This window comes from Centropristis striata, chromosome 15, assembly GCF_030273125.1.
Source record: "Centropristis striata isolate RG_2023a ecotype Rhode Island chromosome 15, C.striata_1.0, whole genome shotgun sequence".
NCBI classification, from domain to species: domain Eukaryota; kingdom Metazoa; phylum Chordata; class Actinopteri; order Perciformes; family Serranidae; genus Centropristis; species Centropristis striata.
The window spans coordinates 22,591,452-22,602,310 of record NC_081531.1 but is presented as its reverse complement, the minus strand read 5'-3'; the positions used below and the strand labels follow the sequence as shown (position 1 = coordinate 22,602,310).

At 37.9% G+C, this 10,859-nt stretch overlaps 1 protein-coding gene across 4 annotated transcripts in view; it reads left to right on the top strand.

Moving 5' to 3' along the window:
- Nucleotides 1-5,115: 5,115 nt before the first annotated feature.
- The window catches only part of cblb (Cbl proto-oncogene B, E3 ubiquitin protein ligase), a 75,808-nt gene continuing 70,064 nt past the window's right edge, over nt 5,116-10,859 (top strand). For all 4 annotated transcript variants that reach the window (XR_009395681.1, XM_059351003.1, XM_059351001.1 and 1 more), the window contains exons 1-2: nt 5,116-5,368; nt 6,662-6,832. Coding sequence is in view for 3 of the 4 variants with exons in the window: in XM_059351003.1 (XP_059206986.1) it covers nt 6,665-6,832 (168 nt within the window). In the remaining variant the exon portion in view is untranslated. The remainder of the gene's footprint in view (nt 5,369-6,661; nt 6,833-10,859) is intronic.

The following is a 10,859-nucleotide window of genomic DNA, read 5'->3' as shown; positions in this document are numbered from 1 at the left end:
AGTTAAAAATGAATAATTCATTATGTTAAATGGAAGTAAATTGTAGAAATAAGTTATTATGAGTAATTGATCAGATCCTTTTTTACAGTGTAAGGACCGGAAGGAGATCCGTGCCTGTAACGTTCATCCCTGCTGGGGGGCACTGATAAGCTACAGAGGAGGGGAGGGGAGTGGTAGGTTCAATACATGAGTTGTGAAAATATGGGTTTATTTGACGAAGATGAGGATGGAAAGTTTTTGTGTACAGGGAGGTGAGTGAGTAGAGGGGAAGTGATAACAAAGGAGGACTAAAGGAGAAGATGATAATGTGCTATTTAGTCAAGCCATTGTAGGCATTTAGGGCTGACATTTACTTTAGAAATCAATTGAAGTATTAGAGAGTAATGTCTGTGTCCTGCAAAAGAAAAAGAAAGAAAGTAGCTTTGCCATTGATACCCCTTTTCTTTCTCTATCTAGGGTATGAATTAGGATTGGGCTTAAGATTCTTGAATTTAATTCTTTCCAATATCTGCTCCAATTTTCTTTTTGAAAAAATGGAAACCCAGGATTTCTGCGTCTGCTCTGTACTTTACATTCATGGAAGATTATTAGTCCATTGTTTTCTTCAATTTCTTGTTTCCTGATGATAACAACAAAAATAGCTCATAAGAGTTTAAGAGTTTAATATTAGAGCTGATATCAAGCCATTTTCCATGGTTTTCTTGATAATGATTCTGGTTATTACAAAGAAAACCATTGAAAATGTCTAGATATCAGCTCTTAAATTAAACTCTTACTATTACTCTTACTATTTTTGTTGTTATCATGATATTTGTCCAAACAAATGTACCTTTAGTTGTACCAGGCATTAAGAATGAACAAGAAAATGAAGAAAACTGCCATCCCCACACATTACTGATAATACCATCCTAGTGTCGTAGGTGTACGACTCTTAAACTTATTAGCTGTGTAGGATGGAGGCTTCCAGATGTGTACTGGTGTGTTTACACTTATATAAACCACCCCTGTGGTAGGTGATTTACCATATACCCAGCTAACATAGCAGTATGAACATCTTGTAGAGCTGGACTGCGGGCACTTAGCATTTATGGCGCACAAGAGACTTTTGTTCCCTGACTCACACAGAACATAAGCACGCCCATAGAACAGTTACAATCTCGGGGAGAAGCACTTTCTTAAGGACAAAAATAGAGAACAAAAGTTGCTTCCCTTTTTGACATATCCCCCAGGAGCTACATTTGAGTTTCAGGATACAGAAGCTATATTTATACACATAAGGTCTGTAGTGGAGTATAAATAGTGACAAGTTACTACTATTAGTGCCCACAGTAACTAGCAGCATAATGAATCACTAATACATTTCACAAATATTATTACAGTAACAACCCAAAAAGGCAACTTGTTACAACCTTGCATTTGTTGTCACCCCCAATATTTTTCCACTCTGACGAATAAGACCTCTAACCTCCTGAAACACCAGACGGTTTGTTACACAGAACCATCTGAGAAGCCATCAGTGGAAAGTGTTCAGAAAAGGGCAGACGCTGGGAGGTGATTGGATGAACCATCTGTTAATTACCGCTTTGAATGTCACCTCGTGTTATTACGAGTCGTCACACACACCTAAACCACACCTGTAGCTGCCAGCAGCTCCTCAAAGCGTTCTGATTGGGCGACAACTGGCTTCCCAGACACAAACACATTACTTAAAGTCTGAGCAAGATGCATTTTCTATCTAGTGATCCCACGATTCTTGCATCATTACTTTGCAAGCTGCAGTGCAAGGTAAACAGAAGACCTCAAGCTTTCATAGATTCACAGGCTGCAGAAAAAAATGATTAGTTTTAAACCTTGGCTGTGCTTATCCTGAATTTTGAGGAGAAATTACGCAATCACTACTCTTATGAAACTAAAATAAAGTTAAATTACTTTTGAGAAAAATATCAGAAAATTGAAACACTCAAATAAAGCACCCACAATAAAAACACTAGAGGTGTGAATCAGCAGAGCCCCCACGATACGGGAAGGAAAACCAAGTTGGTCCTTGTATTTTGGTTTGTGTTTTCAGAATGTTTTAGTTGGAGGATATTTAAGGTTATTGACGCTGTCCGTTGGATAGCAGTTTTGTGTTTGCCATCTGGAAATAAATTCTATTTCTCTTTAACTTTTCCCTTGTTTTTTTTATTATAACATCAATGGTAACTTCCGATCCTCAATTTGGGACGTAACAAGGATGTTGACCTTGTAAGGGTCCAAATAGTCCTTTACCCTAAGACCCATTAAGGGCCTGATTTCCCTGTGAGTGTTGTCTGGCCGCCATGTTTATTTCAAAGATTAGAATGTCTTTGATCCTGAAGTGCTTGTGCTCCACACACAGACATACAGCTAAATTCAATTATTTCTTGAAATTCTGATAATCATAACCATGTTGCTAATGTAAGGTGGCCCTGAAGGTAAAAACACAACATTTCAGAAAACCACATCAGTAGAGGACACAAGACAAAGTAAGTATGGGCGCGTTTTCAATACTTTTCCCTCTAGTGAGCCGCTATGGGTGTGGCTTGGGAGAGAGGATCCGCCCAAGATCCGCCCAACTCCACCGGATAAGCGGCTCAGGTAGCAGCTCAGAAAGTACCCGCCTTGAGTAAGTACTTTTCTGAGAAGCTACTAACCAGTCGTCGCTGATTGTATACGGTTGAGGCGCCGTCTTCGCGCATGCGTGATTCATTTGCAAACCCGAACGCCGAGGGGTTAACATGCTGCGGGAGGCCTGGGCCGCTTGTGAGTGCTTTGGGACGGCGCCTGCTACTCGTTAAGAAGAGTAGGAAGGAGTCTTCAAAAGTCTCCAATAACACCAGAAAAAGTCGCTAGATTTGTCGCTGGTCGCTTTTTTGAAAAAGAGTCTCTAGGGGTCTGAATAGTCGCTAAATATAGAGTCAAAGTCGCTAAGTTGGCAACACTGCTTGCCGCGTCGGTCTGTTGTCACATTCAAACTCCCTTGGTTAGCCGTGGCTAATATGTATTGTATATTGATTATTATATATAATATATATTGATATGGATACTTGGAAAAAAGACTAGAAACACATGGACTATAATTTGGATAATGTTAGCAGCTTTGAAAGATCTTAACAATCTCTGTCAGTACATCTAAAACAGTGGTTATATTTTGCGTGTGCGTACGTCTAAATCAAATAAGTGAAAGTAAAACATGTAAGTAGAGTAAACATAATCCATTCACATTAATGTTTAATCAGACTGAATTTGCAGAGAGAGATGAGAAAAGTTTGATTTGTAAAGTTTTCTTGTGACTACTGTCTACAGTTGAATTTGATGTATTCATTATAATTCTTTATGATTGATTTTTCTGCTGCAATTATCACCAAATAACTAAAACAATTATTGTTTTTCTGCCTTTATACAAAATGATGGTCCACCCACACTGCCTATGTCATTTCCGTTAGAACACTCGTCGTCTGTTTGGAGTAGAGATAGGAGTTGCGGGGATTTATTTGGGAGCGGCTCTCCTGCTGCTGCTCATCTCCTCTGCAGCTGCATCAAGACACTGTCATGATGTCATATGACATCCGGAAGTAGACCAGTTTACCTCCAAAATAAAAGCACATACTGTCTTTATTAGGGGAGTGTAATAAAAACTGAAAAAGACAGCCAATTTGTATGTATTCTGTATGTATGTATGTATGTATGTATGTATGTATGTATGCATGTATATATGTATATATATATATATATATAGAGAGAGAGAGAGAGGTTGAGAGAGAGAGAGAGAGAGAGAGAAATTACAAATGACTCTACTACAAGTAAAAGCCCTGCATTCAGTACCTTACTGAAGTAAAAGTACAAATGTATCAGTATCAAAAAATACTGAATATGCAGAATGTCCTCACACAGATTGTTTTATATATTCTAAATATATTATTGGATTAATGTTATTAATGGTGCATTATGTACGCACTGTTTAATTCCTCATGGTAGGGCTAAATTTAAATACTTAATACTCCTATGAGGTTTAATTACAAAAAAATGTCTAATCATTTTGAATTGATTGTGTTTTTTAGGTTAAATCTCGACCTGAGTAGTAAGTAGTAGTAAGAGTAGAAGTTACTCTTTTATTGCTGCCTTTCTTACTTTTTTTTAATTAACTTATTTTTTTTATTTTTTTTTGGAGTGAGGTCAGTTGTGAGGTACTTGAACTCATTTTGGTTTGGATGGTGGTTTATTTTCCTATATGTTGCGATATCTTTGTGAATATAGAGAGCACCTATATGTTGTTTATGTTTTTGTTTTGATAAAAATCAAAATCTATTTTTAAAAAAAGGAGTAGAAGTAACTAATGCTGTCAGCTAAATGTAGTGGAGTAAAACGTACAATATTTGCCTCTAAAATGTAGTGGAGTAGAAGTATAAAGTTACATAAAATGGAAATACTCAAGTAAGTAAAAGTACAGTAATTGAGTAAATGTACTTAGTTACATTCCACCATTGCTCATGGGGTGTTTAAATTAATCATAAAAAGAAAACAACAAAACAAATGAACATACATTTATTTTGAAATCACTGAAAAGTTGACAAGGGAAACATTCATGTCGATTTAGTGTCAGTGAGCCTCTAATATTATAATAGAACCTCTGTCCCCTGGAGGTCACCAAACACTTCTATAAGGAGAAGTGAGACCGGAGGTGGCTATCCTTTCTGATTCTGTCAAACTTGACATTAGTGACATCTTTCCACAGAACACCAATGGGTGACTGGGCGCTTTGCCACTGCGTTGGTCGGTTCCTGGAAAACATTGCTTCATAATCCTATTGACCCTCCCATCGCTGGAACAACTGAGTCAAGCGACTAACAACACACATAAGACAAGACAGGAAGTACGCAGTCATCCTTCACATTAAAACACGATTAACGGTCCATTATTGGAGAAAACGACAAGTAGTGGAAAGATTAGGACAACATTAATAGTTTATAACGTCTGAAGGCCAAAAATAAAATGAAGTACATAGCAACGAAACACAAATTGAATGTAAATTATTTTGTTCGTATATGGAGGCTTTATTTTGAAATGCACAACCGGATATCGTATTTTAAAAATAATGACTTTACACTGATGTGGCTGTAGAAAACATACAGACCTCCGCGTTTATCCAACTGATCCGACATCTATAGAGGAAGAGTTATTGAAAACGTGTATAACATATGGAGGATTGTTTAGTGAAGTAACGGATCTACCAGGATCAGGATCCTCCTCAGTCTACTCTACCCCTGAACACTTGGACACTCCTTAAATCTTGTTCGCTGAATGTGGACCGAGTTCAGCAGGATCCCAGCACACATTCCCTGGTGGTTTGGTAAGTTAAGACTTTGTGCTCATGATCGATTCATGTAAGTTCCTGTTTAAAAACCATAATGATGTTGAAGGCTCCTTGTTCTGGGCTTCAAAGTCTGGGTCGCTTAAAGAACCAAGCCACGGAAACAATAGGATGGTCCACCACAGAAGTGATAAACCGTCTGAACTAGTCCTTAAAACCACAACAACTATAATCAGCCTTTTGTTACCTCTAATATTCTTACAGTTTAATGTTTGCAGTATAATGACATAACCTAATGGTCAGTAAACAATAACAGCCCTGAGGAAAGACAATAGCAGCATTAAAGAGGCTAAACCGTCGTGTCAAGGACCAAGCAAACATATGCACTAAACAATTAGTTCAGTTATCATAAGTTGTGATCTTGTACAGGTTTTGGTCATAACTGCATTGTTGTTGAAGTAGAATGACACGAGCATACCCTCACGACAACCACTAGTAAGTCCAATAAAACTGAACTAATCAGCATCCAACTGAGGACCCTCTGAGTAGGGCTGGGCGACATGGACCAAAAGTCATATCCCCATATATTTAGACTGAATATCGATATACAATATATATCCTGATATTTTTTATCACAAAGTGAGAGCAAATGTTCAGTCAAAGTCAAATATGACATGTCACAAGTAGTTTTATTGAAACAGTTTATTTAAGTAAACATAAATACTGTATAACAACAGGAGTACCTTTTAAAAAATCAAAGCTCCATAAAGTGACATTTAAATACAAGATATCTTAAATAAAAATAGCCTATGAAATAAAATAGGCCAACCGTTTCTGAAATAAATATATTTATATGACAAAATAATTACAAAACATTACAAAAGAACTAAATATGACAAACCCTAGTTAGGGCAGCATTTATATATAAAGAAAAATAATTGAACTATATCAATATATGCAATATGGTCTAATTCCATATCACATTTTAATATATCAATGTGTTTTTTATATCGTATATTGCCCAGCCATACCTCTGAACATCCTTAAATACCTCTGGGCTTCTTTGAATCCCTTTCACAAAAAGGCCTTTGCGGCATCAGCCAAAACACTAAAAGACCTTTCAGGTGTCTTCTGAAGAGAACCAATGGTACTGATACGATCAGCATGTATATAAAAGTTGAGGATTTCTACCAGGGGAGACAGCCAAAAAGCCAAAGTCTAATCTATGAATCGATAGAAACTAACCATTGGGACAACTGTAACTGACCATTTTTACAAATTGCATAAAGGGCAGTTTTACTGTCTGTAATAATTATTTTGTTGGCTCCGTAGGAAATGGCAACTGCTCTCAGTGGCCGAAACCCTGGAGGACGAGGACCGAACCGAAGTAAGGGTCGGATTTTAGGCATCATCGATGCCATCCAAGATGCAGTGGGGCCACCAAAACAAGCGGCTGCAGATCGGCGGACTGTGGAGAAAGCCTGGAAACTCATGGATAAAGTTGTAAGTTTGAAGAGATAAATCTATCAGGCCTGTCTGCCAGATGGGAGTCGAGGCACATGGAGAAGTGAGGGCTAATGCTAATGGGGGGCAAATATTTCTCTGATCATTAGGGGACAAGTTTATTATAGTTAACGAAAACTAACGAAATAATGAAAACTAGAATTGGAAAAAACATTTTCGTTAACTGAAAAAAAAAGAGGGTTTTTAAAAAAACGATAACTAACTGAAACTGTATTGTGTGGTTACAAAACTAACTAAATTATAGTGAAAATGTCCTTAGTTTTAGTCTTTGTCAGCTTTTTTCATACGTAAACCTTTTGGTTGATATGAAATCTAATTCATCTATTTGGTTTTATGACTTAATAAACTTATTGGGGCTGAGATGGATCAGACAAAGGAAAGGCACATTATTGTGACCTTTTTGAACCCGAACCCAACAAATACCCCATTACAAAAAAACTAAAACTAACACTAAAACTAATAAAAACTAAACTAAAACTAAGCATTTTCCCAAAAATAAAAACTAATTAAAACTAGAAAACTCACCCTAAAAATGAATTAAAACTAACTGAATTTGAAAACAAAAAAATTGACAATGAAATTAAAACTAAAACTAATGAAAAATCCAAAACTATTATAACCTTGTTAGGGGTACAAGCCCGAGGGGGCGAGGGATCGATGGTGCAACATACTGGTGATCCTAGTACCAGCGGTGCTGGGAACCCTATTGAAATCGCAAATATTTTTATTATTATTATTTTTTTCACTCATACTGCAGCCTACCGTGAACGCCATAACATTGGCGTTCAGAGGGCTGGTACACACTGCTGCATGTACAGCAGGCACAAAGAAATGACACATGTCCACCAGCAGGCGGCCCATAAAACTCTTCCATGTACACTTTCCCTGCATTCATCTCTGGACATAGGCCACGCCCACTTCCAGGATTTTTTCCCCTGCAAAATCGAGAAATTCTGTCTCTACTTTCTCCAAGGCCCATCTGCACCAAATGTTGCACACAGAATCTTTGATCTTTAGTTTTTACTAAAGTTTTTACTTCCTGTTTCAGTGAAAACAGGAAGTGGTGCATATCTTGGCAACAATTACTCAGATTTACATGAAACTTGGCTCAGTATTTTCCATCGCCTCACTGAGGCTCTGTGCAGAATGTGGTGCCTAGCAGCCACTAGGTGGCTCTGTGCTAAAAATGCTGAACGGCAAATGCAATTGGCATTCAAAGTCCCGAATGATTAAAAATCCAGGTCACTCTCAAACTGTGTCTTGTCTCTCAAACGTGGCTTTGGAGGTGTGGTTTTCCATTTGTGTTTTTAATTTATTCAAGTTTATGTTTGATGTCCACTAATGTTACACATAATGGCTGGTATATATTTGTCAAACTCCATGATAAGTAATTAATGATGTGTCCAAAAACAGCAGAATATTGATGAACTAGAAAATTTCCTCTGGGGAAATTTTGAAAGGGCCACGGGGGCTACTGCCGGTGTGTGTACACTATGATGAGATTCTTCAGAGATTTCAAACTATGCCCTTTAACCTCAAAGTGTGTGTGTGTGTGTGTGTGTGCGCGCGTGCATGCGTGTGTTTGAAGCATGTGTATGCATTTGTGAGGAGTGTGCGTGCTTATGCGCATGTGTGTGTGTGTATATGTAACTGTAATCACATCAAAGATCAAAGGCAATCAGATCAAAGCAATCAACAGAATTAACTGACACCTGTTAATGTCCCGGAACATTGACAGGTGGAATTTCTGGCCTCAAACAGAAAGCATTTTTGGCAAAACCATAATACCTATCATTGATCCAACTTCACTTTGAGCATCCTGAGTTCCTCCTCAACGTCTACATATTTTTTTTTTTAAAGAAAAATGAAAAAATAGCTTTGTTAGAGCGATCTAAAAAAACTATTACATCTCCTTTTTTAAGAAATCATCCTGCGTTTTTAATATGGGAGCCAATGAGGCAGTTGGTGCATGTTGGTGGCGCATCTGTGCGTCCTACGCCCAAACTATAACTCGGACAGCTTTACCAGAGGATTGTGAGTGAGAAGACACATTTTCCTACATTTCTATGTATAAATTATTTCTGTAGAGTGAAATTTACGGCCTGGAGCGCAGTTTACAAATTTATTTTTTGACAATTCTTTCTCTCCTGGGATTTAATAATTTGAAAACCGTTTGTCGAAACCCTTAGAAAAGTCATAGCACACTTGACATGGGCGAGCCGGTCGATTTGATACCTTTTTTGTGTATGTGCGACCAAAACTCTGGGAGGAGTAGTCGACCGAAAAATGACATGGAAGAAACGGAAGATTAAAAATAACAATAGTCCCGTGAATAGTATTTAGTGTGCTTTTGCAAGCAAGCACACAAAATAAAAATAAACAATCTTGCCAAAATTCATGCCAAATGCATGAACACAGCCAAAACTATTAAGCGCATAAAATGGGCTCAACCTGCTCTATATGGTTGGAGTCTTGTTGAAAACAGGCACGAAAATCACTCACCTTTCGGCAAAATTCGCCGTTTTGAAGCCAAAACAGGTGACCTACGTGAATCATGTAGATTCGATGAGAAAAGGTTTTTTTTGGGGGGGGGCGGCGTGGTGACATCCTCCGTGACCAGAGCATGCACATCGAGGAGTCAGAGTGCAGACCACCAGACGCTGGAAGCTGGATTTACCGGACTGAAGGACTGAATTTGGTGAGTGATGGTTTCAATCATTTTTATATTTTCTGGTATATCTAAGTTACCCAGGAGCTCTGTTGACATAGGCTTAGGTAACGTTAGCTACAGCTTGATGAATTCAGTCATTGAACACAGCGAGAGAGCATAACGTCAGCTGCTAGCCAGCTAAAGCTCCGGTGGAAAATGATTAACGGTACTGTTAGTTAGATATTGTTACTGAAGTTAGCTTTGAGCTTGTAAAGCTAACGGTAAATCACAGAAAAGAAAGACTGGTTATATTGCTTCTTTCTAAAATCTATATAACTTGTATTTTCAGGACGTGTGGATGCTATTGAGGTGAGAGGGCTGGCAAGGCTGAAGGTGAAGTGGTCCAACTTTCTATCAATAAGGCTAAACTAGAGAACACCTTAGTAGCAGTGGTGTAGTCTATATGATACGCAGGTATACGCCCTATATACTCGCTAGATTTTTTATTTTTTTTTCATATATCCACTTGATGCGCGAGCATACGTAACAATGGCTCTCAAGCAACTGGCAGTGGTCAGCAGGCCAAGAAACAGACTGCTGAAGGAGAGAAGAGGGCAAGGCTGAGACATGTGGCATCACTGGTGGTCCAGGCAAAAAAAGGAAAAAAATGATCACTATCCCTTAAAGTGTTTTGATTATTGTTCTTCACTTTCTTCTTTTTATTATTATTTGTATTATTCTTACAGGTCATAATTTAGAAACTCTGTTCAAGTTTGTATTTGTATTTCCTTGTACAAATGTTAAGTCTGTTGTTATTGTCATTATTGTGTGCCTTTTAATTCAATGTTCAGCTCAATACAGTATTTTTTCAGAACCTGTGCTTGGCTTATTATTGCATCCACTCAGCTTATTTGGCTACTGTGAAATTGGCAAAGTGAAACTTTGATTCTAAATCAAACATCATATTTTTTCTGGCATGCTCTGTCTGCAATTGCAAATTGCATTTCTAATTGATGGTATGTTTCGATAATGGTGGAAAACACTTATTAGGTTGGTTTCTTTGAGTCTAGAGTCTTTTCTAGAGTCCCCCCACCCCAGAGACCACATCGCCCCTCGCGCATCCTTCTCACCTTTTTCACCCCTGACCTGTTTTCATGCTTGTGAAAACTTTCCATGTGAATTAACAGAATTTATGGGAATAAACAGGAATAAGCCGCTTGTTTACAAAATTGAAGTTTGGCCCTCAACACGGAACTTAAATATAGTTGGGGAAAATATATTTTGGCATAATCTTGACTAAAATAACCACATTCCATGCAACTTGCACATAGCACACTGCTTACTGCAGGACTATTG